Below are 27,142 nucleotides of genomic sequence, written 5' to 3'. Positions count from 1 at the left end.
TTAGAGGGTCTTAGAGAAGGAATTCGGCTAAAATCTCGCCACCTCGTTGCGGAGTAAAAAGTCTCATTCGTTTGCCCGTTTACAATCAAATTAGCCTACAATTTTGTCCAAATCCGGCAGTGCCCGATTTACGTTGATTTCACATGTCTTATCTGGTCATGATCGAGATTCAGATGATTTGAGCCGAAAATCGTCTGTCAACAAGTAATCAATCAAAAATAGAAAAACACGAAAAGAGGTGCAACACAAGGACTTCCCAGGGGGTCACCCATCCTAGAGCTTCTCTCGCCCAAACACGCTTAACTTCGGAGTTCTGATGAGATCCAGTGCATTAGTGCTGGTATGACCGCACCCAACATTGAGTGGGATGCTTATTCTTATATCCCTTGAGTACGTGTGGAGCGGGCGGCGATAGACTACACCCGGCACTGCTCTCGCCCAATCAGAACCATGAAGTTAAGAGTTCTGGCGCGATGGCAGAGCTAGGATGGGTGACCTCCCTGGAAAGTCCTCGTGTCGCGACTGTTTACGTAAATTATGGATAAAACGGTCGAAATAATTGTTTTTAATTAGTTAACCGCCTCCGGAGTAATCTGCGTCATACCCTTCCGCACAAAACCGGCTCACGACAACAAAAATCGCTAAATGTTCTTAGAAAATAGAAAAAAAAAAGAAGAAGAAAATAGCGAATGTAAACCTATTATTATGCCTGGGATACGATAAAATGGAACCGGAATCGAATTTAGAACTTACTAAGCGGATTTCTAGAGGAAACGGAAGCTTAACAGAAGCGGAAAATCGCAAATTAGAGGTTCTTAAAGAAGGAATTCGGCTAAAATCTCGCCAGCTTATTGCGGAGAAATGAGTCTCGTTCGTTTGCTCGTTTACAATCAAATTAGGCTACAATTTTGTCCAAATCCGGCAGTGCCCAGGCTTTGTTGATTTCAAATGTCTTATCTGGTCCCGATGGAGATTCAGATGATTCGAGCCGAAAATCGTCTGTCAACAAGTAATCAAAAATAGAAAAACACGAAAAGGGGTGCAACAAGATGACTTCTCAGGGGGTCACTCATCCTAGTACTGCTCTCATCCAAGCACACTTAACTTCGGAGTTCAGATGGGATCCGGTGCACTAGTGCTGGTATGATCGCATCCGACATTGAGTGGGATGTTTATTCTTACATCCCTCGAGTACGTGTTGAGCGGGTGACGATGGACAACACGCGGCACTGCTCTCGCCCAATCAGAACCATGAAGTTAAGCATTCTGGTGCGATGGCAGAGCTAGGATGGGTGATCTCCCTGGGAAGTCCTCGTGTCGTGACCGTTTGCGTAAAAAAAAAAAAACCAGTCGAAATAATTGTTTTTAATGAGTTAACCATCTCCGGAGTAAACTACGTCATACCCTTCCAAACAGAACCGGCTCACGACATCAAAAATCGATAAATGTTCCCAGAAAACAGAAAAAAATAATAAGAAGAAAATAGCGAATGTAAAGCTATTATTATGCCTGGGATACAAAAAATGGAACCAGAATCGAATTTCGAACTTCCTAAACGGATTTCTCGAGGAAACAGAAGCTTAACAGAAACAGAAAATCGTAAATTAGAGGGTCTTAAAGAAGGAATTCGGCTAAAATCTCGCGAGCTCTTTGCGGAGTAATGAGTCTCGTTCGTTTGCCCGTTTACAATCAAATTAGCATACAATTTTGTCCAAATCTGGCAGTGCCCGAACTACGTTGATTTCACATGTCTTATCTGGTTCCGATCGAGATTCAGATGATTTGAGCCGAAAATCGTCTGTCAACAAGTAATCAAAAATAGAAAAACACGAAAAAGGGTGCAACACGAGGACTTCCCAGAGGGTCAACCATCCTAGTACTGCTCTCGCCCAAGCAAGCTTAACTTCGGAGTTCTGATGGGATCCGGTGCATTAGTGCTTGTATGATCGCACCTGACATTGAGTGGGATGTTTATTCTTACATCCCTCGAGCACGTGTGGAGCGGATGATGATGGACAACATGCGACACTGCTCTCGCCCAATCAGAACCATGAAGTTAAGCATTCTAGCGCGATGGCAGAGCTACGATGGGTGACCTCCCTGGGAAGTCTTCGTGTCGCGACCGTTTACGTAAATTATGGATCAAACAATCGAAATAATTGTTTTTAATGAGTTAACCGTCTCCTGAGTAATCTCCGTCATATCCTTTCGCACAGAACCAGTTCACGACAACAAAAATCGCTAATTGTTCCCAGAAAATAGACAAAAATATAAGAAGAAGAAAATAGCGAATGTAAAGCTATAATTATGCCTGGGATACGATAAAATGGAACCGGAATCGAATTTCGAACTTCCTAAGCGGATTTCTCGAGAAAACAGAAGCTTAACAGAAGCGCAAAATCGCAAATTAGAGGGTTATAGAGAAGGAATTCGGCTAAAATCTTGCAAGCTCATTGCGTAGAATGAGTCTCGTTCGTTTGCCCGTTTACAATCAACTAGTCTCATCCAGTGCATTAGTGCTTTTATGATCGCACCCGACATTGAGTGGGATGTTTATTCTTATATCCCTCGAGTACGTGTGGAGCGGGCGGCGATGGACAACACACGGCACTGCTCTCGCCCAATCAGAACAATGAAGTTAAGCGTTCTGACGCGATGGCAGAGCTAGGATGGGTGACCTCCCTTGGAAGTCCTCGTGTCGCGACCGTTTACGTAAATTATGGCTAAAACATTCGAAATAATTCTTTTTAATGAGTTAACCGTCTCCGGAGTAATCTGCGTCATACCTTTTCGCACAGAACCGGCTCACGACAACAAAAATCTCTAAATGTTCCCAGAAAATAGAAAAAAAATAAGAAGAAGAAAATAACGAATGTAAAGCTATTATTATGCCTGAATACGATAAAATGGAACCGGAATCAAATTTCGAATTACCTAAGAGGATTTTTCGAGGAAATAAAAGTTTAACAGAAGCGTAAAATAGCAAATTAGAGTGTCTTAGAGAAGGAATTTGGCTAAAATCTCGCCAGCTCATTGCAAAGCAATGAGTCTCGTTCGTTTGCGTGTTTACAGTCAAATCAGCCTACAATTTTGTCCAAATTCGGCAGTGCCCGAGCTACGTTGATTTGACATGTCTTATCAGGTCCCGATCACGATTCAGATGATTTGAGCGGAAAATCGTCTGTCAACAAGTAATCGAAAATAGAAAAACACAAAAAGGGGTGCAACACGAGGACTTCCCATGGGGTCACCCATGCATCATAGTACTGCCCTCGCCCAAGCACGCTTAACTTTGGAGTTCTGATGGGATCCGGTGCATTAGTGATGGTATGATCGCACCCGACATTGAGCGGGATGTTTATTCTTTATCCCTCGAGTACGTGTGGAGCGGGCGGCGATGGACAACACGCGGCACTGCTCTCGACCAATCAGAACCATGAAGTTAAGAGTTCTGGCGCGATGGCAGAGCTAGGATGGGTGACCTCCCTGGGCAGTCCTCGTGTCGCGACCGTTTACGTAAATTATGGCTAAAACAGTCGAAATAAATGTTTTTAATGAGTTAACTGTCTCCAGAGTAATCTGCGTCATACCCTTCCGCACAGAACCGGATCACGACAACAAAAATCGCTAAATGATCCCAGAAAATAGAAAAAAAAATAAGAAGAAGAAAATAGCGAATGTGAAGCTATTATTAAGCCTGGGATACGATAAAATAGAACCGGAATCGAATTTCGAACTTCCTAAGTGGATTTCAAGAGGAAACAGAAGCTTAACAGAAGTGGAAAATCTCAAATTAGAGGGTCTTAGATAAGGAATTCGGCTAAAATCTCGCCAGCTCATTGCGGAGTAATGAGTCTCGTTCGTTTGCCCGTTTACAATCAAATTAGCCGACAATTTTGTCCAAATCTGGCAGTGCCCGAGCTACGTTGATTTCACATGTCTTATCTGGTCCCGATCGAGATTCAGATGATTTGAGCCGAAAATTATCTGTCAACAAGTTAACAAAAATAGAAAAACACGAAAAGGAGTGCAACACGAGGACTTCCAAGGGGGTCACCCATCCTAGTACTGCTCTCGCCTAAGCACGCTTAACTTCGGAGTTCTGATGGGATCCAGTGCATTAGTGCTGGTATGATCGCACCAGACATTGCGTGGGATGTTTATTCTTATATCTCTCGAGTACGTGTGGAGCGGGCGGCGATGTACAACACGCGGCACTGCTCTCGCCCAATCAGAACCATGAAGTTAAGCGTTCTGGCGCGATGGCATAGCTAGGATGGGTGACCTACCTGGGAAGTCCTCGTGTCGCGACCGTTTACGTAAAATATGGATAAAACAGTCGAAATAATTTTTTTTAATGAGTTAACCGTCTCCGGAGTAATCTCCGTCATAACCTTCCGCAGAGAACCGGTTCACGACAACAAAAATCGCTAATTGTTGCCAGAAAATAGAAAAAAATATAAGAAGAAGAAAATCGCGAATGTAAAGCTATTATTACGCCTGGAATACGATAAAATCGAAACGAAATCGAATTTCGAACTTCCTAAGCGGATTTATCGAGGAAATGGAAGCTTGACAGAAGCGGAAAATCGCAAATTAGAGGGTCTTAGAGAAGGAATTCAGTTAAAATCTCGTCAGTTCATTCCGGAGTAATGAGTCTCGTTCGTTTGCCCGTTTACAATCAAATTAGGCTACAATTTTTTCCAAATCAGGCAGTGCCCGAGCGACAATGATTCCACATGTCTTATCTGGTCCCGATCGAGATCAGATGATTTGAGCCGAAAATCGTCTGTCAACAAGTAATCAAAAATAGAAAAACACGAAAAGGGGTGCAACTCGAGGACTTCCCAGGGGGTCACCCATCCTAGTACTGCTCTCGTCCAAGCAAGCTTAACTTCGGAGTTCCGATGGGATCCGGTGCATTAGTGCTAGTATGATCGTACCAGACATTCAGTGGGCTGTTTATTCTTATATTCCTCGTGTACGTGTGGAGCGGGCGTCGATCGACAACACGCGGCACTGCTCTCGCCCAATCAGGACCATGAAGTTAAGCGTTCTGGTGCGATGGCAGAGCTAGGATGGGTGACCTCCCTGGGAAGTACTCGTGTTGCGATCGTTTACGTAAATTATGACTAAAACAGTCGAAATAATTATTTTTAATGAGTTAACCGTCTCCGGAGTAATCTGCTTCATACCCTTCCGCACAGAACCAGCTCACGACAACAAAAATCTGTAAATGTTCTTAGGAAATAGAAAAAAATAATAAGAAGAAAATAGCGAATGTAAAGCTATTATTATGCATGGGATACGATAAAATGGAACCGAAATCGAATTTCGAACTTCTTAAGCTGATTTCTCGAGGAAACGGAAGCTTAACAGAAGCGAAAAATCGCAAATTAGAGGGTCTTAGAGAAGAAATTCGGCTAATATCTCGCCAGCTCAATGCGGAGTAATGAGTCTCGTTTGTTTGCCCGTTTACAATCAAATTAGCCTACAATTTTCTCACCCATCCTAGTACTGCTCTCGCCTAAGCACGCTTAACTTCGGAGTTCTAATGGGATCCGGTGAATTAGTGCTTGTATGATCGCACCCGACATCGAGTGGGATGTTTATTCTTATATCCCTCGAGTACGTGTGGAGCGGGCGGCGATGGACAACACGCGGCACTGCGCTCGCCCAATCAGAACAATGAAGTTAAGCGTTCTGGCGCGATGGCAGAGCTAGGATGACTGACCTCCATTGGAAGTCCTCGTGTCGCGACCATTTACATAAATTATGGATAAAACAGTCGAAATAATTGTTTTTATTGAGTTAACCGTCTCCGGTGTAATCTGCGTCATACCCTTCCGCACAGAACCGGCTCACGACAACAAAAATCGCTAAATGTTCCCAGAAAATAGAAAAAAAAATAAGAAGAATAAAATAGCAAATGTAAAGCTATTATTATGCCTGGGATACGATAAAATGGAACCGGAATCGAATTTCGAACTTCCTAAGCGGATTTTTCAAGGAAATGGAAGCTTAACATAAACGGAAAATATCAAATTAGAGGGTCTTAGATAAGGAATTCGGCTAAAATCTCGCAAGCTCATTGCGGAGTAATGAGTCTCGTTCGTTTGCCCGTTTACAATCAAATTAGCCTACAATTTTGTCCCAATCAGTCAGTGCGCAAGCTAAGTTGATTTCACATGTCTTATCTGGTCCCGATCGAGATTCAGATGATTTGAGCCAAAATCGTCTATCAACAAGTAATCAAAAATAGAAAAACACGAAAAGGGGTGCAACAAGAGGACTTCCCCCCAGGGGGTCACCCATCCTAGTACTGGTCTCGCCGAAGCACGCTTAACTTAGGAGTTCTTGTGGGATCCGATGCATTAGTGCTGGTATGATGGTACCCGACATTGAGTGGGATGTTTATTCTTTTATCCCTCGAGTACGTGTGGAGCGGACGGCGATGGACTACACGTGGAACTGCTCTCGCCCAATCAGAACCATGAAGTTAAATGTTCTGGCGCGAGGGCAGAGCTAGGATGGGTGATCTCCCTGGGAAGTTCTCGTGTCGCGACCGTTTACTTAAATTAAGGATAAAATAGTCAAAATAATTGTTTTTAATGAGTTAACCGTCTCCGGAGTAATCTGCGTTATACTCTTCCGCATAGAACCGGCTCACGACAACAAAAATCGCTAAATGTTCCCAAAAAATAGGAAAAAAATAAAAAGAAGAAAAAAGTGAATGTAAAGCTATTATTATGCCTGGGATACGATAAAATGGAACCGAAATCGAATTTCGAACTTCCTAAGCGGATTTCTCGAGGAAACGGTAGCTTAACAGAAGCGGAAAATCGCAAATTAGAGGGTCTTAGAGAAGGAATTCGGCTAAAATCTCGCCAGCTAATTGGGGAGTAATGAGTCTCGTTCGTTTGCCCGTTTACAAACAAATTAGCCCAAGATTTTGTCCAAATACGGCAGTGCCCGAGCTACGTTGATTTCACATGTCTTATCCGGTTCCGATCGAGATTCAGATGAATTGAGCTTAAAATCGTCTGTCAACATGTAAAAAAAAATAGAAAAACACGAAAAGGGGAGCAACTTGAAGAATTCCCAGAGGGTCACCCATCCTAGTACTGCTCTCGCCTAAGCACACTTAACTTCGAAGTTCTCAAGGATTCGGTGCATTAGTCCTGGTCTGATCGCAGCCGACATTGAGTGGGATGTTTATTCTTATATCCCTCGAGTACGTGTGGAGCAGGCGGCGATGGAAAACACTCGGCACTGCTCTCGCCCAATCAGAACCATGAAGTTAAACGTTCTGGCGCGAGGGCAGAGCTAGGATGGGTGACCTCCCTGGGAATTCCTCGTGTCGCGACCGTTTACGTAAATTATGGATAAAACTTTCGAAATAATTGTTTTTAATGAGTTAACCGTCTCCGGAGTAATCTGCCCCATACCCTTCCGCACAGAACCGGCTCACGACAACAAAAATCGCTGAATGTTCCCTAAAAAATTGAAAATAAATTAGAAGAAGAAAATAGCAAATGTAAAGCTATTATTATGCTGGGGATACGATAAAATGGAACCGGAATCGAATTTCGAACTTCATAAGCGGATTTCTCGAGGAAACAGAAGTTTAACAGAAGCGAAAAATCGCAAATTAGAGAGTCTTAGAGAAGGAATTCGGCTAAAATCTCGCCAGCTCATTGCGAAGTAATGAGTCTCGTTCGTTTGCCTGTTTACAATCAAATAGCCTACAATTTTGTCCAAATCCGGCAGTGCCCGAGCTACATTGATTTCACATATCTAGTACTGCTCTCGTCCAAGCAAGCTTAACTTCGGAGTTCCGATGGGATCCGGTGCATTAGTGCTGGTATGATCGTACCAGACATTCAGTGGGATGTTTATTCTTATATTCCTCGTGTACGTGTGGAGCGGGCGTCGATCGACAACACGCGGCACTGCTCTCGCCCAATCAGGACCATGAAGTTAAGTGTTCTGGTGCGATGGCAGAGCTAGGATGGGTGACCTCCCTGGGAAGTAATCGTGTTGCGATCGTTTACGTAAATTATGACTAAAACAGTCGAAATAATTGTTTTTAATGAGTTAACCGTCTCCGGAGTAATCTGCTTCATACCCTTCCGCACAGAACCGGCTCACGACAACAAAAATCTCTAAATGTTCTTAGGAAATAGAAAAAAATAATAAGAAGAAAATAGCGAATGTAAAGCTATTATTATGCATGGGATACGATAAAATGGAACCGGAATCGAATTTCGAACTTCTTAAGCTGATTTCTCGAGGAAACGGAAGCTTAACAGAAGCGAAAAATCGCAAATTAGAGGGTCTTAGAAAAGAAATTCAGCTAAAATCTCGCCAGCTCAATGCGGGGTAATGAGTCTCGTTCGTTTGCCCGTTTACAATCAAATTAGCCTACAATTTTCTCACCCATCCTAGTACTGCTCTCGCCTAAGCACGCTTAACTTCGGAGTTCTAATGGGATCCGGTGAATTAGTGCTGGTATGATCGCACCCGACATTGAGTGGGATGTTTATTCTTATATCCCTCGAGTACGTGTGGAGCGGGCGGCGATGGACAACACGCGGCACTGCGCTCGCCCAATCAGAACAATGAAGTTAAGCGTTCGGGCGCGATGGCAGAGCTAGGATGGCTGACCTCCATTGGAAGTCCTCGTGTCGCGACCATTTACATAAATTATGGATAAAACAGTCGAAATAATTGTTTTTATTGAGTTAACCGTCTCCGGAGTAATCTGCGTCATACCCTTCCGCACAGAACCGGCTCACGACAACAAAAATCGCTAAATGTTCCCAGAAAATAGAAAAAAAAATAAGAAGAATAAAATAGCAAATGTAAAGCTATTATTATGCCTGGGATACGATAAAATGGAACCGAAATCGAATTTCGAACTTCCTAAGCGGATTTCTCGAGGAAACGGTAGCTTAACAGAAGCGGAAAATCGCAAATTAGAGGGTCTTAGAGAAGAAATTCGGCTAAAATCTCGCCGGCTAATTGGCGAGTAATGAGTCTCGTTCGTTTGCCTGTTTACAATCAAATTAGCCCAAGATTTTGTCCAAATACGGCAGTGCCCGAGCTACGTTGATTTCACATGTCTTATCTAGTCCCGATGGAGATTCAGATGATTTGAGCCGAAAATCGTCTGTCAACAAGTAATCAAAAATAGAAAAACACGAAAAGGGGTGCAACACGAGGACTTCCCAGGGGGTCACCCATCCTAGTACAGCTCTTGCCCAAGCACGCTTCACTTCGAAGTTCTAATGGGATCCGGTGCATTAGTGCTGGTATGATCGCACCCGACATTGAGTGGGATGTTTATAATTATATCCCTCGAGTACGTGTGGATCGGGCGGCGATAAACAACACACGGCACTGCTCTCGCCCAATAAGAACCATGAAGTTAAGCGTTCTGGCGCGATGGCAAAGCTAGGATGGGTGACCTCTCTGTGAAGTCCTCGTGTCGCGACCTTTTAAGTAAATTATGGATAAAACAGTCGAAATAATTATTTTTAATGAGTTAACCATCTCCGGAGTTATCTGCGTCATACCCTTCCGCACAGAACCGGCTCACGACAACAAAAATCGCTAATTGTTCCCAGGAAATAGAAAAAAAATAAGAAGAAGAAAATAGCGAATGTAAAGCTAAAATTATGGCTGGGATACGATATAATGTAACCAGAATCAAATTTCGAACTTCCTAAGCAGATTTCTCGAGGAAACGGAAGCTTAACAGAAGCGAAAAATCGCAAATTGAAGGGTCTTAGAGAAGGAATTCAGCTAAAATCTCGCCAGCTCATTGCGAAGCAATGAGTCTCGTTCGTTTGCCTGTTTACAATCAAATTAGCCTACAATTTTGTTCAAATCCGGCAGTGCCCGAGTTACATTGATTTCTCATGTCTTATCTGGTACAGATCGAGATTTAGATGATTTGAGCCGAAAATCGTCTGTCAACAAGGAATCAAAAATAGAAAAACACGAAAAGGGGAGCAACACAAGGACTTCTCAGGGGGTCACCAATCTTAGTACTGCTCTCGTCCAAGCACGCTTAACTTTGGAGTTCTGATGGGATCCGGTGCATTAGTGCTGTTATGATCGCACCCGACATTGAATGGGATGTTTATTCTAATATCCCTCGAGTACGTGTGGAGCTGGCGGCGATGGACAACACGCGGCACTGCGCTCGCCCAATCAGAACAATGAAGTTAAGCGTTCGGGCGCGATGGCAGAGCTAGGATGGGTGACCTGCCTGGGTAGTCCTCGTGTCGCGACCGTTTACGGAAATTATGGATATAACAATCGAAATAATTGTTTTTAATGAGTAAACCGTCTTCAGAGTAATCTTCGTCATACCCTTCCGCACAGAACCGGCTCACGACAACAAAAATCGCTAAATGTTCCCAGAAAATAGAAAAAAATAAGAAGAAGAAAATAGCGAATGTAAAGCTATTATTTTGCCCTGGATACGATAAAATGGAACCGGAATCGAATTTCGAACTTCCTAAGCGGATCTCTCGAGTAAACGGAAGCTTAACAGAAGCGGAAAATCGCAAATTAAAAGGTCTTAGAGAAGGAATTCGGCTAAAATCTCGCCAGCTCATTGCTCTAGTCTTGTTCGTTTGCCCGTTTACAATCAAATTAGGCTACAATTTTGTCCAAATCCGACAATGCATGAGCTACAATGATTTCACATGTCTTATCTGGTCCCGGTCGAGATTTAGATGATTTGAGCCGAAAATCGTCTGTCAACAAGTAATCAAAAATAGAAAAACACGAAAAGGGGTGCAACACGAGGACTTTCCAAGGGTCACCCATCTTAGTACTGGTCTCGCCCAAGCACGCTTAACTTCGGAGTTCTGATGGGATCCGGTGCATTAGAGCTGGTATGATCGCACCCGACATTGAGTGGGATGTTTATTCTTATATCCCTCGAGTACGTGTGGAGCGGGCGGCGATGGACAACACGCGGTAGAGCACTCGCCCAATCAAAACCATGAAGTTAAGTGTTCTGGCGCGATGGCAGAGCTAGGATGGGTGACCTCCCTGGAAAGTCCTCGTATCCCGACCGTTTACGTAAATTATGGATAAAACAGTCGAAATAATTGTTTTTAATGACTTAACCGTCTCCGAAGTAATCTGCATCATACCTTTCCGCACAGAACCGGCTCACGACAACAAAAATCGCTAAATGTTCCCAAAAAATAGAAAAAAAAATAAGAAGAAGAAAATAGCGAATGTAAAGCTCTTATTTTGCCTATGATACAATAAAATGGAACCGGAATCGAATTTCGAACTTCCTAAGCGGATTTCTCGAGGAAATGGAAGATTAACAGAAGCGGAAAATCGCAAATTAGAGGGTCTTAGAGAAGAAATTCGGTTATAATCTCTCCAGCTCATTGCGCAGTAATGAGTCTCGTTCGTTTGCCTGTTTACAATCAAATTAGCCTACAATTTTGTTCAAATACGGCAGTGCCCGAGCTCATTGATTTCACATGTCTTATCTGGTCCCGGTTGAGATTCAGATTATTTGACCCGAAAATCGTCTGTCAACAAGTAATCAAAAATAGAAAAACACGAAAAAGGGTGCAACACAATGACTTCCCAGGGGGTCACCCAACCTAGTACTGCTCTTGCCCAAGCACGCTTAACTTCGGAGTTCTGATGGGATCCGGTGCATTAGTGCTGGTATGATCGCACCCGACATTGAGTGTGACGTTTATTCTTATATCCCTCGAGTACGTGTGGAGCGGTCGGCGATGGACAACACGCGGCACTGCTCTCGCCGAATCAGAACCATGAAGTTAAGCGTTCTGGCGCGATGGCAGAGCTCGGATGGGTGACCTTCCTGGGAAGTCCTCGTGTCGCGACCGTTTACGTAAATTATGGCTAAAACAGTGGAAATAATTGTTTTTAATGAGTTTACCGTCTCCTGAGTAATCTGCGTCATACCCTTCCGCACAGAACCGGCTCACGACAACAAAAATCGATAAATGTTCCCAGAAAATAGAAAAAAATTAAGAAGAAGGAAATAACGAATGTAAAGCTATTATTATGCCTCGGATACGATAAAATGGAACCGGAATCGAATTTCGAACTTCCTAAGCGGATTTCTCGAGGAAACGGAAGCTTAACAGAAGCGGAAAATCGCAAATTAGAGGGTCTTGGAAAAGGAATTCGGCAAAAATCTCTCCAGCTCTTTGCATAGTAATGAGGCTCGTTCGTTTGCCCATTTACAATCAAATTAGCCTTCAATTTTGTCCAAATCCGGCAGTGCCCGAGCTACATTGATTTCAGATGTCTTATCTTTTCCCGATCGAGATTCAGATGATTTGAGCCAAAAATCGTCTGTAAACAAGTAATCAAAAATAGAAAAACACGAAAATGGGTGCAACACGAGGACTTCCCAAGGGGTCACCCATCCTAGTACTGCTCTCGCCCAAGCACGCTTCACTTCGGAGTTCTGATGGGATCCAGTGCATTTGTGCTGGTATGATCGCACCCGACATTGAATGGGATGTTTATTCTTATATCCCTCGAGTACTTGTGGAGCGGGTGACGATGGACAACACGCGACACTGCTCTCGCCCGATCAGAACCATGAAGTCAAGCGTTCTGGCGCGATGGCAGAGCTAGGATGGGTGACCTCCTTGGGAAGTCCTCGTATCCCGACCTTTTACGTAAATTATGGATAAAAAAGTCGAAATAATTGTTTTTAATGAGTTAACCGTCTCCTGAGTAATCTGCGTCATACCCTTCCGCACAGAACCGGCTCACGACAACAAAAACCGCTAAATGTTCCCAGATAATAGAAAAAAAAAATAAAAAGAAGAAAATAACGAATGTAAATATATTATTACGCCTGAGATACAATAAAATGGAACTGGAATAGAATTTCGAACTTCCTAAGCGGATTTCTTGGGGAAACAGAAGCTAAACAGAAGCGGAAAATTGCAAATTAGAGGATCTTAGAGAAGGAATTCGGCTAAAATCTCTCCAGTTCATTGCAGAGTAATGAGTCTCGTTTGTTTGCTTGTTTACAATCAAATTAGCTTACAATTTTGTCCAAATCCGGCCGTGCCCAAGCTACGTTGATTTCACATGTCTTATCATGTCCCGATCGAGATTCAGGTGATTTGAGCCGAAAATCGTCTGTCAACAAGTAATCAATCAAAAATAGAAAAACACAAAAAGGGGTGCAACAGGAGGACTTCCCGAGGGGTCACCCATTCTAGTACTGTTCTCGCCCTAGCACGCCTAACATCGGAGTTCTGACGGGATCCGGTGCATTAGTGCTGGTATGATCGCACCCGACATTGAGTGGAATGTTTATTCTTATATCCCTCGTGTACGTGTGGAGCGGGCGGCGATGGACAACACGCGGCACTGCTCTCGCCCAATCAGAACAATTAAGTTAAGCGTTTTGGCGCGATGGCAGAGCTAGGATGGGTGACCTCCCTGGGAATCCTCGTGTCGCGACCGTTTACGGAAATTATGGATAAAACAGTCGAAATAATTGTTTATAATGAGTTAACCGTCTCCAGAGTAATCTCCGTCAAACCCTTTCGCACAGAACCGGCTCACGACCACAAAAATCGCTAAATGTTCCCAGAAAATAGAAAAAAAAATAAGAAGAAGAAAATAGCGAATGTAAAGCTATTATTATGCCTGGGATCCGATAAAATGGAACCGGAATCGAATTTCGAACTTCCTAAGCTGATTTCTCGAGGAAACAGAAGCTTAACTTAAGCGAAAAATGGCAAATTAGAGGGTCATAGAGAAGGAATTCGGCTAAAATCTCGCCAGCTAATTGAGGAGTAATGAGTCTCGTTTGTTTGCCCGTTTACAATCAAATTAGCCTACAATTTTGTCCAAATCCGGCAGTGCCCTGAGCGACGTTAATTTCACATGTCTTATCTGGTCCTGATCGAGATTCAGATGATTTGAGCCAGGGGGTCACCCATCCTAGTACTGCTCTCGCCCAAGCACGCTTAACTTCAGAGTTCTGATGGGATCCGGTACATTAGTGCTGGTATGATTGCACCCGATCGAGATTCAGATGATTTGACCCGAAAATCGTCTTTCAACTAGCAATCAAAAATAGAAAAACACGAAAAGGGGTGCAACACGAGGACTTCCCAAGGGGTAACCCATCCTAGTACTGCTCTCGCCCAAGCACGCTTCACTTCAGAGTTCTGATGGGATCCGGTGCATTAGTGTTGGTATGATCGCACCCGACATTGAGTGGGATGTTTATTCTTATATCCCTCGAGTACGTGTGGAGCGGGCGGCAATGGACAACACGCGGCACTTCTCTCGGCCAATCAGAACCATGAAGTTAAGCGTTCTGGCGCGATGACAAGGTAGGATGGGTGACCTCCCTGGAAAGTCCTCGTGTCGCGACTATTTTCGGAAATTATGGATAAAACAGTCGAAATAATTGTTTTTAATGAGTCAACCGTTTCCAGAGTAATCTGCGTCAAACACTTCCGCACAAAACCGGCTTACGAAACCAAAAATCGCTAAATGTTCCCAGAAAATAGAAAAAAAAATAAGAGGAAGAAAATAGCGAATGTAAAGCTATTATTATCCTGGAATACGATAAAATAGAACCGGAATCGAATTTCGAACTTCCTAAGCGGATTTCTCGAGGAAACGGAAGCTTAAAAGAAGCGGAAAATCTCAAATTAGAGGGTCTTAGAGAAAAAATTTGGCTAAAATCTCGCCAGCTAATTGCGGAGTAACGAGTCTCGTTCGTTTGGCCGTTTACAATCAAATTAGCCTACATTTTTTTCCGAATCCGACAGTGCCTGAGCTACATTGATTTCACATGTCTTATCCGGTCCTGATCGAGATGCAGATGACTTTAGCCGAAAATCGTCTGTCAACAAATAATCAAAAATAGAAAAACACGAAAAAAGGTGCAACACGAGGACTTCCCAGGGGGTCACCCATCCTAGTACTGCTCTCGCCCAAGCACGCCCAAGCACACTTAACTTCGGAGTTCTGATGGGATCCGGAGCATTAGTGCTGGTATGATCGCACCCGAAATTGAGTGGGATGTTTATTATTATATCCCTGGAGTACGTGTGGAACGGGTGGCGATGGACAACACGCGGCACTGCTCTCGCCCAATCAGAACCATGAAGTTAAGCGTTCTGGCACGATGTCAGAGTTTGGATGGGTAACCTCCCTGGGAAGTCCTCGTGTCGCGACCGTTTACGGAAATTATGGATAAAACAGTCGAAATAATTGTTTTTAATGAGTTAACCGTCTCCACAGTAATCTGCATCATACCCTTCCGTACAGAACCGGCTCACGACAACAAAAATCGCTAAATATTCCCAGAAACTAGAAAAAAAAATAAGAAGAAGAAAATAGCGAATGTAAAGCTATTATTATTCCCTAGATACGATAAAAAGGAACCAGAATAGAATTTCAAACTTCCTAAGCTGATTTCTCGAGGAAACAGAAGCTTAGCAGAAGCGGAAAATTGCAAATTAGAGGGTTTTAGAGAAGGAATTCGGCTAAAATCTCGCCAGCTCATTGCGGAGTATTGAGTCTCGTTCGTTTGCCCGTTTACAATCAAATTAGCTTACAATTTTGTCCAAATCCGGCAGTGCCCGAGCTTCGTTGATTTCACATGTCTTATTGATAAGTGCAATTTATTGTACTTTTATTACTTAGTTTTAACTTGGAATTTTGTGATTCTTGAGCAGGTTTTATGTGATTTGTTGTTGTTTTTGTTGTTGTAGTTTGGAAGCTTAGAATGAGAGTTTGGAGTAGTAAAGTGTTGAATTGGAAAGTGCAAAAGATCAAAATTACAGAAGCTGCAGCTCACCCGCGCTAATACATACACCTGCACCTGCGGTAAAGCAGCGCACCCGCGCTTATACATGCACCACACCTGCTCGCGCTCACCAGAACCAACACCGCACCCGCGGTGTCCTATTGACCGCACCCGCGCTCCTTGCAAGACAGAATCCGGAAAATCTGTATTTTGTTGTGCTGCGCATGGAAGTCCAAGATTTTGGTGTGCTGCGGATTGAGGCTTGTCTGGGACTATAAATTACATCATTTACTTAACATCTAGGGCATTGGGGAGCCAAGGGAAGAGTGGAGCCTGCAGCTAGAAGATTTGAAGAATCAAGTTCATCAAGTTCTTTTGGGAAATCTGCTGCACATCTCCGGGGACGGAATCAGCACTTCTAACTCTTGTTCTAAGATCTTCTTTCTTTTATTTTTCATTTGATATGTCTTGTTTTAGAACTATGTTTTGTTGTTTTACTTGTGATATTATGAACTAATTTTTATTTCTATAGGAAAGATGGAACAAAACTAGAAACCATGTGTTGGAATTTATGAACTAAGCTATTTAAGTTTTTCTTATTGTTCATTTGTATTGTTCTAATCTTAATGCTTTCAATTTATTGGCCATAATTTGAATGATTTATATGTTTACAATTTATCACTCGGAAGAGGAAATTATAAACAAGAAAAGGGAAAAATAAATCAATGGTATTTATAGAGTTCGGGAGTTCCTATAATGCTATCGAAGCCCATAGAGAATCTAGTGCTTGATGCGTTATTTAATTGTAGATTGTTGATGGGAACGTTGCAATCTATTTTTAGATAACTAATATATACTTAACACTCGGGAGAGGGAGTAGATAATTATAGGATTCTTGGCTAATGAATAAGAAAGATTTTTATAACATAGCTACAAGAAATTACACATGGTGGATAGTTGCATGAAATCGGACATCTAGATCTTTTATTCCATTGCTATTTGTTACAATTTGGTGTTACATTTAAATCCCTTTTCAATTTAATTATTCTTGCAACCAAATCTTTTAATTGATTATTCTAAATAAAGTCGAGAATATTTTTAATCACAAGAACTAATATACATTTATATACATACTCCTCGTGGGATCGACACTTGTACTCAAAAATATATTTTACTATAACTTGACGTCGTGCGCTTGCGAGCAATCAAGAAAATACGCAACAAGTTTTGGGTGCCGTTGCCGGGGAGTGTTTATTTTAAATTTATATTTGTATTGTTATCAATTAGTCTTGATTTTAATTTAGGGTTGTTTTAATTGTATTACATTAAAAAATTTGATTTTTTTCTTATCTTTGTTTGACAGTGCATGCGAAGATCGCAAAATCTTGACTTGCTTATCTTTGATCCCGAGATCGAAAGAACCATAAGAAGATTAAGAAAGGCGAGAAGAGACGAGATTCAAGCAATGGCTGACAACATAGATAATGAAAATCCTCCCCCTGCAATACCCGTCAGAGAACATTTTAGGCCGGTATTAAATGCTCATTATTCGGGCATAGCACGAGGGACTATTAATGCAAACAACTTTGAGCTCAAGCCCGTATTGATAAACATGGCTCAACAGAACCAGTTTGGGGGAGCCGCTACTGCAGACCCTCATCTACATCTCAGAACATATTTGCCATAAATTATAATGTTCCCTGGATCATACGATGAGAATATGGACTCCAAAAAATGGCTAAAGAAAAATTTGAAATCAAATTCGCCACTACTATTTTAATCAGAAAAGATTAAAAATATAAATAAGAAAAAATGGTTTTTAAGTTGTTTAAATTTAAAACAACAAAATCTATATTCTTCAAGATATACTGAATTGGTTGAAGAAATTAAATTAAATTTAGATTTTTTCAAATGGATGGAAAAATTCTATTTTCCAGCAAGAAATAAATTATTTCCAAATTTTACAGATGAGTCTTTTATAAATACTCTTGAATCAACATATAAATTATATGTTCATGAAACAGGAGAAGAATCTTTTGAGATTCATCCTCCATTTACTACTTTACAAATTAAAAAAGGCAATAAAGAAATATATGTTGTTCCTATAAAATATGAAGTAGGAAATGGTAATTTTGACCATATAATTCAGCAAAATAATTTTACTAATATGACTTTACATTCTTTAAGAAATCAAACTACAAGAATAGAAGAGATTTTGTCAAAATCCAAACAAGAAATTTCTAGAGGTGAAAGTTCTAAAGCTTTAATGATAGAACCTCCCCCTAATCTTAAGCAAGAAAAATTTCTTTTAAGTTCTAAAAAAGATGAAGATTTTATGAAAGGTCTAATAGATCGATTACAAAAAATAAATATAAAAGAAAAAGGTTCTTTTTCGGTAATTACCAAAGACGAACAACTTGAAAATTCTTCAAGTTCGTCTGAAGATGAAATACAGATTAATAAAATGCATAAAGTATCAATTGTAAAACCTTTTTATAAAAAGACAACACCTATAGATCTTCAAATTGAAGAAAAGAAAGATTACGTTCAGTTTAATGGTGAAGCTATTACTGAATGAAACATACATGGAAAGTCTGAATACTAGATTAAAACTGTTATTAAACAAATGTTAATACATTCTTCTGCCGCAAAAATAAAAGGTAATAATGATAGGCATATTGCTCAAGCCATTATTACTGGCTTTACCGGTCAACTTCAAGGTTGGTGCGATTTTTATCTTTCAAAAGATGTAAAGAATAAAATTCTTAACTCTTCTATAATTGATCTAAATGGAAGAGAAGAGTTTGATGCGGTTAATACACTTATTTATACTATTCTATCTAATTTTATTGGAGCACATGAACTTCAATTAGATAGATCTCAAGAACAATTAATGAATTTGAGATGTCCAACATTATCTGAATTCAGATGGTATAAAGATGTGTTTATGACAAAAGTTTTAACCAGAAATGATTGCAATGCAAAATTCTGGAAAGAAAAATTTATTTCTGGACTTCCAGTTCTTTTTGCTGAAAGAGTTAAAAATAGATTAAAATCTAAATCTCCAACAAACTCTATAGATTGGAGTATTCTTACTTATGGAGATTTATCTGCAGAAATAACTGCAGAAGGTATAACTCTTTGCAATGATATCAAGTTAAAAAGACAACTTGATATGCAAAAAGAAGAAAACCGAAATATTATTGGTGACTTTTGCGAGCAAATAGGTTTTCAACCAATACAATATCCTAAAAGAGATAAGAAAAGAAAAAGATTTCCCTTTAAAAAGAAGAAACATTATCTAAAAGATAAAGAAAAATCTAAAAAAACTTCTCTGAGAAAAGGTTTAAAAAACCTATAAAAATGATTCTACTAAAGTTTCAGTATGCTGGAAATGTGGAAAAATTGGACATAAGGCTAATAAGTGTTATGTCAAGAAAAATATTAATAATCTTAATATAAACAATGATTTAAAAGAATCATTGATAAATATTCTTCTTAATAAAGATGAAAATTTAAAACAAAAAGATTTTTATATCAATATCATTGATAATGAATTCTCTGAATATTCTAATAATAGTTCAGACAATGATTCTGAAATATCAGAACATAAAATATGTGATCTAGATTGCGATTGTGATACATGTCTCATAAATTTTATGGGATTAGAAATAAATGTTATATCAAATGAAGAAACTTTCATTTTAGATCTTATAGATCAAATAAAAGATCCCATAGAAAAAAGAAAAGCTATAGAACATTATTTGAATATGGCAAATCATAAGCCTATTAAACTTGTACAAAATACTGTACAAGAACATGAATTATATTTTTATAATAAAATATTAGAAAAAGCTAAACAAAAAGATAGAGAACCTACTATCTCCGAATTAAAAGGAGAAATAGATCAGATAAAATCAGAAATAAAATATTTAAAAGAAAGAGTAAATACTCTTAGTATTAATAATAATCATATTTGGGAAAAAGATTCTATTTCTGATGAAGAAGAAGAAGATATTTTACCTAAAGATGATAATAATCACGAAATAAATCAAATGGTATGGATAAATAAAATTGATCAGATTATTTCTCAAAAATGGTACTCAAAAGTAACAATTATTATCAATAAAAAATTCAAAATTATCTTTTAATTTTAAAAAAGAAAATTAAATTAATAAAAACTCAAATTGAAGTTCTTGAAAATGATTAAAAGATCCAGAGATAAATCTAGTTTATAAACAGTGGTTTGTTTATCCACATTTGGAAAGATCCAAAATAACTTTAAAGGCATACGAGAAGCAGGGTTCACAACTCGCTGCTTAAAGTTGAAGATTTGAAGATCAATTTTTATTTTAAACCTTTATTAAGGTAGTTGTTTGTTGTAAAAGCCTTATAGCCTCACTTGTTAGTGGTATCAAAGCCAGCTAAAACTGGAATAAAGGTTTATTCTTGTAATATATCATATTCTTTTATTTTACTAAAGAAGACAGTAGCTCTACAAATCGGGTTCCATAAATCTTGTAAAGCCAAAGGGTAAGGAAAGGGTAAATCCTTGACCGTATCTACTAAATTCTTGAATGGATAAAATAATACGATCTTTTACCAAGAATAAATCTTCAAGTAGTAATACTAAAAATAAAGAATTAACTATTTCTGAAAATTTCGAGAAAAATATTCAAAACTGGAAATTACCAATATCTTCTAATACGAAGATATATAAATCTAATGGATTTAATTTTAAATCCGATTATATAATTAAAACTATTGAAGAAGCTATCCCTCTAAAAGGAGGTTATGATTCTTTTAGTCTATTATCTCAAAATCTTATAAATTTTCATAAGAGATCTTATAGATTTATGCATCTGGTTATGATTCAAGTAGGTTTAAAACCTCTCACCAGATTAGATTTAAATACTTCGGCCTTAATTTTAGTACGAGATCAAAGGCATAACAAATTTGAAGATTCCTTATTAGGAATAGTAGAGCCCTCATTATGTGAAGGACCAATACATTTTAGTTGTTTTTCTAATTTTTCGATCTCTCTTTCAGATCCAAATAATATGAAAGCCCTCAATTAAATATAAAGACTGAAGGCTTTGATATGATAGATGGAACAGAAAATGTTGTTCTATTATATAGAATTTGTTATAAAGTAACGAATTCCACTATTTCTAATTTTAGAATTAATACTAATCAAATTAGTTCAAAAAGAGGTGAAACTACACTCTTTATAACTGATATTAATAAAAGTAATATCATGATTCCTAAAACAATAAATTGGAATCAAGTTACTTTACCAGAAATCTGGAAGATGGAGAATATTGCTCCTACTATTAAAGACGAATCTAGAAAACTAGAGAGTATAGTTCAATATGTAGATGGTGATGTTGAAATAAAATTCTCATCCCAAAGACATTTACGAATTAAATTCTCAGAAGAAAGTAGAAATTTTACTTTTCCATATCTGATTTTGAAAAGATTAGTATATCTCGTCTTCAAAAGACTAATGATAATATATCTCAACCAGAATATAAGGTTGATCTTCCTGAATCCAGTACTTCTCGATTGCAAAAAAGTTATTCTGTTAAAAATAGAAAATCTAATTCCCCTACTTTTTCTGATATGGGTTATAAAATTATGGTTATTAATAATAACAATTATATTAAAAAAGTTTAGAAAAGATTTAAAATTAAAATTCCTAAATTTAAAAATTAAACTTTTAATAATTATTTGGCCCTCGTGAACCATGACTCGACCCCCGTGAGCCATGTTTCAATTTATTTTCTAAAAACAAAACCCAAGGTTCGAACATGCTTGTTAACCCTTGAGCCAACTTGTGATTCCATCAAGCCAAGCTCGAACCATCACAAGCCAACCCCTTCCCAAACCTTCTATTGACCCAAAGACCCAACCAACTTGACCCCTAGCTCGAACCCGAAGCCACACTCCCTAGTGCAAGCTGCGGCCGAGAGTTATCAAGCGCATGGACTCCGCGTTTGTGTGTCTAGGACCTGACCAACGAGCCCATCCTCTGAACCAGCCTCTCAAACACCTTCCTAGGACCCTAACCCCTTGACCTAGCCAGCCCGAGTCCCCTGTCCGAGGCCCTGAGCCCCTTGCGCTGCTGCAAGTGCGCGACTCCCATGTACATTTCGGGTTGGCGTCCTTGTTGGTTAGGACTCCTCCCAGCTCCTGATGTACGAGTCCTAGTGTGGCAAGGACTCTTCCCTCGAGCCAACCACATCCTTGGCTAGCCTTGGCCCAGAGACAAGACCGAGCCAAGCCCCCATGATCAAAACCGAGCCCCCATGATCGTCGTGACTCCAGATGGCTTCCAGCCTGTTCAGTTCTTGATTGCAGCATTTTGTGTGTGTGTTTAGAACCCTTAACTCATGTAGAAACAAGGATTGATCATATCCTAAGCATGGCAGCCCTCTTGAACACATAAAATCATGAATTTTAATCATAGAATCACAAGTTTACCCCATGTGCATGCCATATTACGAAAATATTCATAAGAACTTCATGCTTTTCATACAAATGTGTTTTAAAACGATAATATGATGTGATAGACGAGAAAAGGAGATGTATGGAGATAGAAGTAATATTTACGTGTTTTAATGCATTGTGTGAGTTGTTGCATCGTTCTATGTTATATGGAGTCTGCATTCTGTCTATTTCTTCCTATTTTATTGCATTTGATCATCGCTCACTGAAGTTATTTTAATGTGCAGAAAAATGGAGAAAAATCAACTGAAAGAGAAGGCTGGGAACAAAAGATGTCCGCGAGTGCAGCAAATAAAACGAGTGCCAAGCAGAAAACCTCGCGCTAGGGCGGTCAAAATTCGCAGCCTTAACGCGAGAGGCTGCAGAAGAAACCATAGGTACCGAAGATCGCGCGCTGGGGAGGCGAAACTTGACCGGCCCTGCGTGAATCAAAAAAGGAAAATTTCCTATTTAGATTTTATTCAACTTTGAAGGTGGAAGGCTAAAGAAAGAAGAACCCTAGGCACGAAAATTATCATTCATTCAGCAGCCAAGGAGTCTAGAGAAGGAGAAAAGCTTGGAGTTGAAGATTCGAAGATTTCCGGGCACAATTCTTCGCAGATCTTGTCTTTTCTAGTATTTCTTATTTAGTTTTTATCGTTTAAACCTTGTGTTGTTTATTTTCACTATGAATTCGAGTAGCTAAACAACAATATTTGTTGGGATTTAAGGGGATCCTATCCCGAAACTGATTTAGTTAATTCGTATTTCAATTGTTAATTTTTTCTTGAGTATACTACTGTTTTTATTACGATTATTAAAGCATAGCTAACTTTAATAATATTCTCATATTGTGAGTGAGTTCGAGAGAATAGCTTGTCATAGGATCGACTAGTATAGTCCGTGAATCTACAATTTACATAGAAATATTAAATTGGATACATGTCGATAATTATAGTCCTAAGAGTCGAAAACTAGGGGATTTCATAGATCTATATGCAATTCACTCTTGATAAATAATTAAAGACATTTAATTACATCACTGAGTAAAATTAGTTTGACATAGCTTAAGAAGGCATGTTCAATTGAATAGGAAATTCTGTCGGAAGCATAAATCACTATCAAACTAATTAATTAATTAACGAGAGATAGGTGAACTGAAATTCACAACAAATTCATTTCTCATTGAAATTTAATCAATTGGTCTAGATTCTATATCTCATTATTTAATTCTTGAGTTTTATCTTTGAGTTTTATTTAATTTTAGTAGTCATGAACAACCATCCAAATTTCGTTGCTAAAGATTTGATAACTAGAAATAATAATTGCAAAATACAGTCTCCAGTGGAACGATACTCGTACTCGCGTACATTATACTATTATTTGACATCGTGCACTTACGTTTAATTTTCGAGCATACAAAATCATATTTTTATTAAGGATTCCACAGTGCAAGGTTTGCTCTATCAAGTTTTTGGCGCCGTTGCCGGGGACTGTTAATTCTCAATTTTATTTTCAGTTATTTTCTTTAGAATTGTTTTATTTTTCTTGAGCTAACACTCCATATTATATTCCCGATATCTTTTCGAGTGCATGCCAAAGTCACTTGACGTGGAGCTTGAGCAGTTTGACCCAGAAATTGAAAGAAATTTCCGCAGAAGAAGAGATCAGCAGAGACTAAAGGAATTGATGGAGAGGCACGAGCATGAGGACCATGAAGATAGACATGTTGAGATGCCATGCCGCATACCGATGCTAGAGTATGCCTAGCCTTCTTTGGATGGTGCACGCCCCAGCATTGTGAGGCCTACTGTGCGGGCAAACCACTTTGAAATCAAGCCAGCCATAATTCAGATGATTCAGAATACAGTCCAATTTTGAGGATCTGCAGTAGATGACCCAAACACGCACATCGCAGATTTCCTTGAAATTTGCGATACTTTAAATTTAATGGAGTTTCTGATGACGCTGTTAGGTTGCGTTTATTTCCTTTCTCGTTACGTAACAAAGCTAAAGCATGGTTAAATTGTTTGCCTGTAGGTTCGATCACCACATGGGAGGACATGGCGAATGCGTTTCTCATTAAATATTTTTTCTCCATCTAAGACCATGAAGCTGCGGGTAGACATAACCATATTTGCTCAATTCGAGCGGAAGTCTTTATATGAGGCATGGGAGTGTTTCAAAGATCTATTATGAAGATGTCCTCATCACGAATTGCCACTTGGGTTAGTCGTTCAAACCTTTACTATGGTTTACTCACTCTTAATCGTACTATGATAGATGCTGCTGCTTGCGAAAACCTACTGAGAAAAACTGCTGAGGAAGGATATAAGTTATTGGAGTAGATGGCTGCTAGCAGCTATCATCCTCAATCTGAAAGGAACAACCAGCGGAGAAGTGCAGGAGTTCACCAGGTAACTGACCTTTCTGCTATTACTGCACAACTTGATGTCTTGAACAGGAAATTGGACGGCTTGAATATGGGTGGCATGGCTATGCGTCTCCAAGAGATATTCTGTGATAAGTGTGGAGGTGAACACTTTGTGAAGGACTGTCAAGATGTCAATCCCTTCTATGTGCAAGAAGGGGCACCACTGAATCAAGTGGGAGTCTAAAACCGTCCAAGGAATGATCCGTATTCGAACACGTACAATCCTGGATGGAGTCAACATCCCAACTTCTCATGGGGTGGCCAAAACAGTCAGAATCAACCACAGGGAGGACACCCATATGGGAAACAACCAATGTACAGATCTGACCATCCAAGAGAAGAAAAGTCCAATTTGGAGCAGATGATGTCTAATTTCATCTTATCTCCCGAAACTAGACTCCAAAATCAAGATGCATCGATAAAGGGGCTAGAGAATCAGATTGGACAGTTAGCAAAGATTATAGAAAGTAGAGAGCCGGCCACCTTGCCAAGTAACACAGGGACCAATTCAAAAAAGCAAGTGCAGGACATCGAGTTTAAGAGTGGAAAAATCTTAGAGTCCAAGGAAAAAGAAAGAAGTCAAGTACCGGATGAACAGTCTGAGACATCCAAAGGTAAATATTCAAACACTACACCTGCACCCACTACACAATCAAAAATTGTTATACCTCCTTTCCCTGCAGCATTGAAAAAAGCAAAACTTGATGCGCAATTCGGTAAATATCTTGTGTTTAAAAAATTCCATTACAATATTCCTTTTGCCGATGCTTTGATGTAAATGCCTAGTTATGATAAACTTTTGAAGGATATCTTAGCAAAAAAGAGAAAATTGGAGGGTCACATGACGGTCAGTCTAACTGAAAATTGCTCTGCTTTGGTGCAAAACAAAATCCCACCGAAACTTAAAGACCCATGGAGTTTTTCTATTCCTTGCATGATTGGTGATGTTGTTTTTCATAAAGCTTTGTGTGATCTGGGTGCAAGTATTAATCTTATGCCTTCGTCTGTGTTTAGGTAACTTGGATTGGGAAAACCTAAGCCAACGAGGATGTCTTTACAGCTGGCAGGCAGATCTGTCAAGTACCCACGAGAAGTTATTGAGGATGTACTAATGAAAGTGTACAAATTCATTTTTCCTGCAGATTTCGTGGTTCTCGACATGGAGGAGGATATGGAGATGCCTTTGATTTTGGGGAGACCGTTCCTTGCAACTGGCAAGGCTCTAATTGATGTGCAGGAAGGGAAGTTGAGATTGAGAGTGGGAGAAGAGGAGATTACTTTTGACGTTTTTAATGCATTTTAGCATACACTGCATTCTGATAGTTGTTATAGAATTGATACTTTTGATTCTCTTGTGTCTAACTATGTGCAGAATGCTCTTAGAGACCCTTTGGAATCCACTCTCACCACTGAATTAAGAGAAGAAGAATTGGATGCAGAGAAAGCCGAAATAGTGGCATACCTCAATGCCAACCAGCAATGGAAGAGGTCGATAAGGATGAGATTAGAGGACTTGGGGGATCGAAGAGACTTGATCCCTCCGAAGCCAAGCCTAGAGGAGCCACCAACTCTGGAGCTCAAGCCATTACCTCCACATCTGAAATACGTCTATCTAGGTGAGAATAATAAACTCCCTGTGATTATTTCTTCTTATTTGACAGATGTGATGGAGGACAAACTGCTGAAAGTCTTGAAAGCGCACAATAGTGCATTTGCATGGAAAGTGGCGGATATCAAAGGGATCAATCCATCAGTCTGTATGCACAAGAAATTAATAGAAGAAAAGTACTCACCCCTTGTGCAACCTCAGAGAAGATTGAATCCAAAGATGCAAGAGGTAGTAAAAACAGAAACTATAAAACTCCTTGATGCATGTATTATCTATCCTATATCTGATAGTGCATGGGTAAGTCTTGTTCAATGTGTGCCGAAAAAGGATGGGATTACTGTTATCACAAATGAACAAAATGAATTAATATCCACTAGGAAAGTTACGGGATGGTGTGTGTGCATTGATTATAGGAAATTAAATGACGCTACCCGTAAAGATCACTTTCCACTGCCCTTCATTGATCAAATTCTTGAAAGGTTAGCGGGTCATGAGTTTTATTGTTTTTTGGATGGGTATTCAGGGTATAACAAAATCATGATTGCGCCCGAGGACCAAGAGAAAACAACTTTCACTTGTCCTTATGGAACTTTTGCTTTTAGACGGATGCCTTTTGGTTTGTGTAATGTCCCTGCTACTTCTCACCGATGCATAACCGCTATATTTCATGACATGATAGAAACTTTCCTTGAGATATTTACGGATGACTTCTCGATATTTGGCTCTTCTTTTGATGACTGTTTGCAGAATTTGAAGGTGGTGTTGATGTGATGCGAGGAGACAAACTTGGTGCTGAATT

At 39.7% G+C, this 27,142-nt stretch overlaps 1 protein-coding gene, 14 non-coding genes and 4 pseudogenes across 15 annotated transcripts; 1 reads left to right on the top strand and 18 right to left on the bottom strand.

Moving 5' to 3' along the window:
* Positions 1-235: 235 nt before the first annotated feature.
* Positions 236-354, bottom strand: LOC142508486 (5S ribosomal RNA). Its single transcript, XR_012806697.1, has one exon. It is a non-coding gene; the product is annotated as a 5S ribosomal RNA (ribosomal RNA).
* A 682-nt stretch (positions 355-1,036) lies between these two features.
* Positions 1,037-1,155, bottom strand: LOC142509546 (5S ribosomal RNA). Its single transcript, XR_012807714.1, has one exon. It is a non-coding gene; the product is annotated as a 5S ribosomal RNA (ribosomal RNA).
* Positions 1,156-1,835: 680 nt separating this feature from the next.
* Positions 1,836-1,954, bottom strand: LOC142506452 (5S ribosomal RNA). Its single transcript, XR_012804745.1, has one exon. It is a non-coding gene; the product is annotated as a 5S ribosomal RNA (ribosomal RNA).
* A 1,264-nt stretch (positions 1,955-3,218) lies between these two features.
* LOC142507306 (5S ribosomal RNA) lies at positions 3,219-3,341 on the bottom strand. The gene has a single exon (XR_012805566.1). It is a non-coding gene; the product is annotated as a 5S ribosomal RNA (ribosomal RNA).
* A 683-nt stretch (positions 3,342-4,024) lies between these two features.
* On the bottom strand, positions 4,025-4,143 carry LOC142515380 (5S ribosomal RNA). The gene has a single exon (XR_012811228.1). It is a non-coding gene; the product is annotated as a 5S ribosomal RNA (ribosomal RNA).
* Positions 4,144-4,826: 683 nt separating this feature from the next.
* Positions 4,827-4,945, bottom strand: LOC142507920 (5S ribosomal RNA). The gene has a single exon (XR_012806158.1). It is a non-coding gene; the product is annotated as a 5S ribosomal RNA (ribosomal RNA).
* A 1,330-nt stretch (positions 4,946-6,275) lies between these two features.
* LOC142512846 (5S ribosomal RNA) lies at positions 6,276-6,397 on the bottom strand (annotated as a pseudogene).
* Positions 6,398-7,080: 683 nt separating this feature from the next.
* Positions 7,081-7,198, bottom strand: LOC142512822 (5S ribosomal RNA; annotated as a pseudogene).
* Positions 7,199-9,209: 2,011 nt separating this feature from the next.
* On the bottom strand, positions 9,210-9,328 carry LOC142515225 (5S ribosomal RNA). The gene has a single exon (XR_012811082.1). It is a non-coding gene; the product is annotated as a 5S ribosomal RNA (ribosomal RNA).
* Positions 9,329-10,011: 683 nt separating this feature from the next.
* On the bottom strand, positions 10,012-10,130 carry LOC142509118 (5S ribosomal RNA). Its single transcript, XR_012807306.1, has one exon. It is a non-coding gene; the product is annotated as a 5S ribosomal RNA (ribosomal RNA).
* A 676-nt stretch (positions 10,131-10,806) lies between these two features.
* Positions 10,807-10,924, bottom strand: LOC142516632 (5S ribosomal RNA). Its single transcript, XR_012812417.1, has one exon. It is a non-coding gene; the product is annotated as a 5S ribosomal RNA (ribosomal RNA).
* A 683-nt stretch (positions 10,925-11,607) lies between these two features.
* LOC142513690 (5S ribosomal RNA) lies at positions 11,608-11,726 on the bottom strand. Its single transcript, XR_012809622.1, has one exon. It is a non-coding gene; the product is annotated as a 5S ribosomal RNA (ribosomal RNA).
* Positions 11,727-12,409: 683 nt separating this feature from the next.
* On the bottom strand, positions 12,410-12,528 carry LOC142513499 (5S ribosomal RNA). The gene has a single exon (XR_012809442.1). It is a non-coding gene; the product is annotated as a 5S ribosomal RNA (ribosomal RNA).
* Positions 12,529-13,217: 689 nt separating this feature from the next.
* Positions 13,218-13,336, bottom strand: LOC142508457 (5S ribosomal RNA). Its single transcript, XR_012806668.1, has one exon. It is a non-coding gene; the product is annotated as a 5S ribosomal RNA (ribosomal RNA).
* A 612-nt stretch (positions 13,337-13,948) lies between these two features.
* Positions 13,949-14,070, bottom strand: LOC142512770 (5S ribosomal RNA; annotated as a pseudogene).
* A 71-nt stretch (positions 14,071-14,141) lies between these two features.
* LOC142515280 (5S ribosomal RNA) lies at positions 14,142-14,260 on the bottom strand. Its single transcript, XR_012811134.1, has one exon. It is a non-coding gene; the product is annotated as a 5S ribosomal RNA (ribosomal RNA).
* A 682-nt stretch (positions 14,261-14,942) lies between these two features.
* On the bottom strand, positions 14,943-15,071 carry LOC142515539 (5S ribosomal RNA; annotated as a pseudogene).
* Positions 15,072-24,413: 9,342 nt separating this feature from the next.
* On the bottom strand, positions 24,414-24,519 carry LOC142513001 (small nucleolar RNA R71). The gene has a single exon (XR_012808971.1). It is a non-coding gene; the product is annotated as a small nucleolar RNA R71 (small nucleolar RNA).
* Positions 24,520-25,047: 528 nt separating this feature from the next.
* On the top strand, positions 25,048-27,114 carry LOC142504956 (uncharacterized). Its single transcript, XM_075617792.1, has 3 exons — positions 25,048-25,348; positions 25,877-26,019; positions 26,107-27,114. The coding sequence occupies exons 1-3, from the start codon at positions 25,048-25,050 to the stop codon at positions 27,112-27,114; spliced, it is 1,452 nt and encodes a 483-aa protein (XP_075473907.1).
* Positions 27,115-27,142: the final 28 nt, after the last annotated feature.

This window comes from Primulina tabacum, chromosome 10 (genome assembly GCF_025594145.1).
Source record: "Primulina tabacum isolate GXHZ01 chromosome 10, ASM2559414v2, whole genome shotgun sequence".
NCBI classification, from domain to species: Eukaryota; Viridiplantae; Streptophyta; class Magnoliopsida; order Lamiales; family Gesneriaceae; genus Primulina; species Primulina tabacum.
The sequence above is the reverse complement of the archived record's forward strand: the minus strand, read 5'-3'. Positions and strand labels throughout refer to the sequence as shown.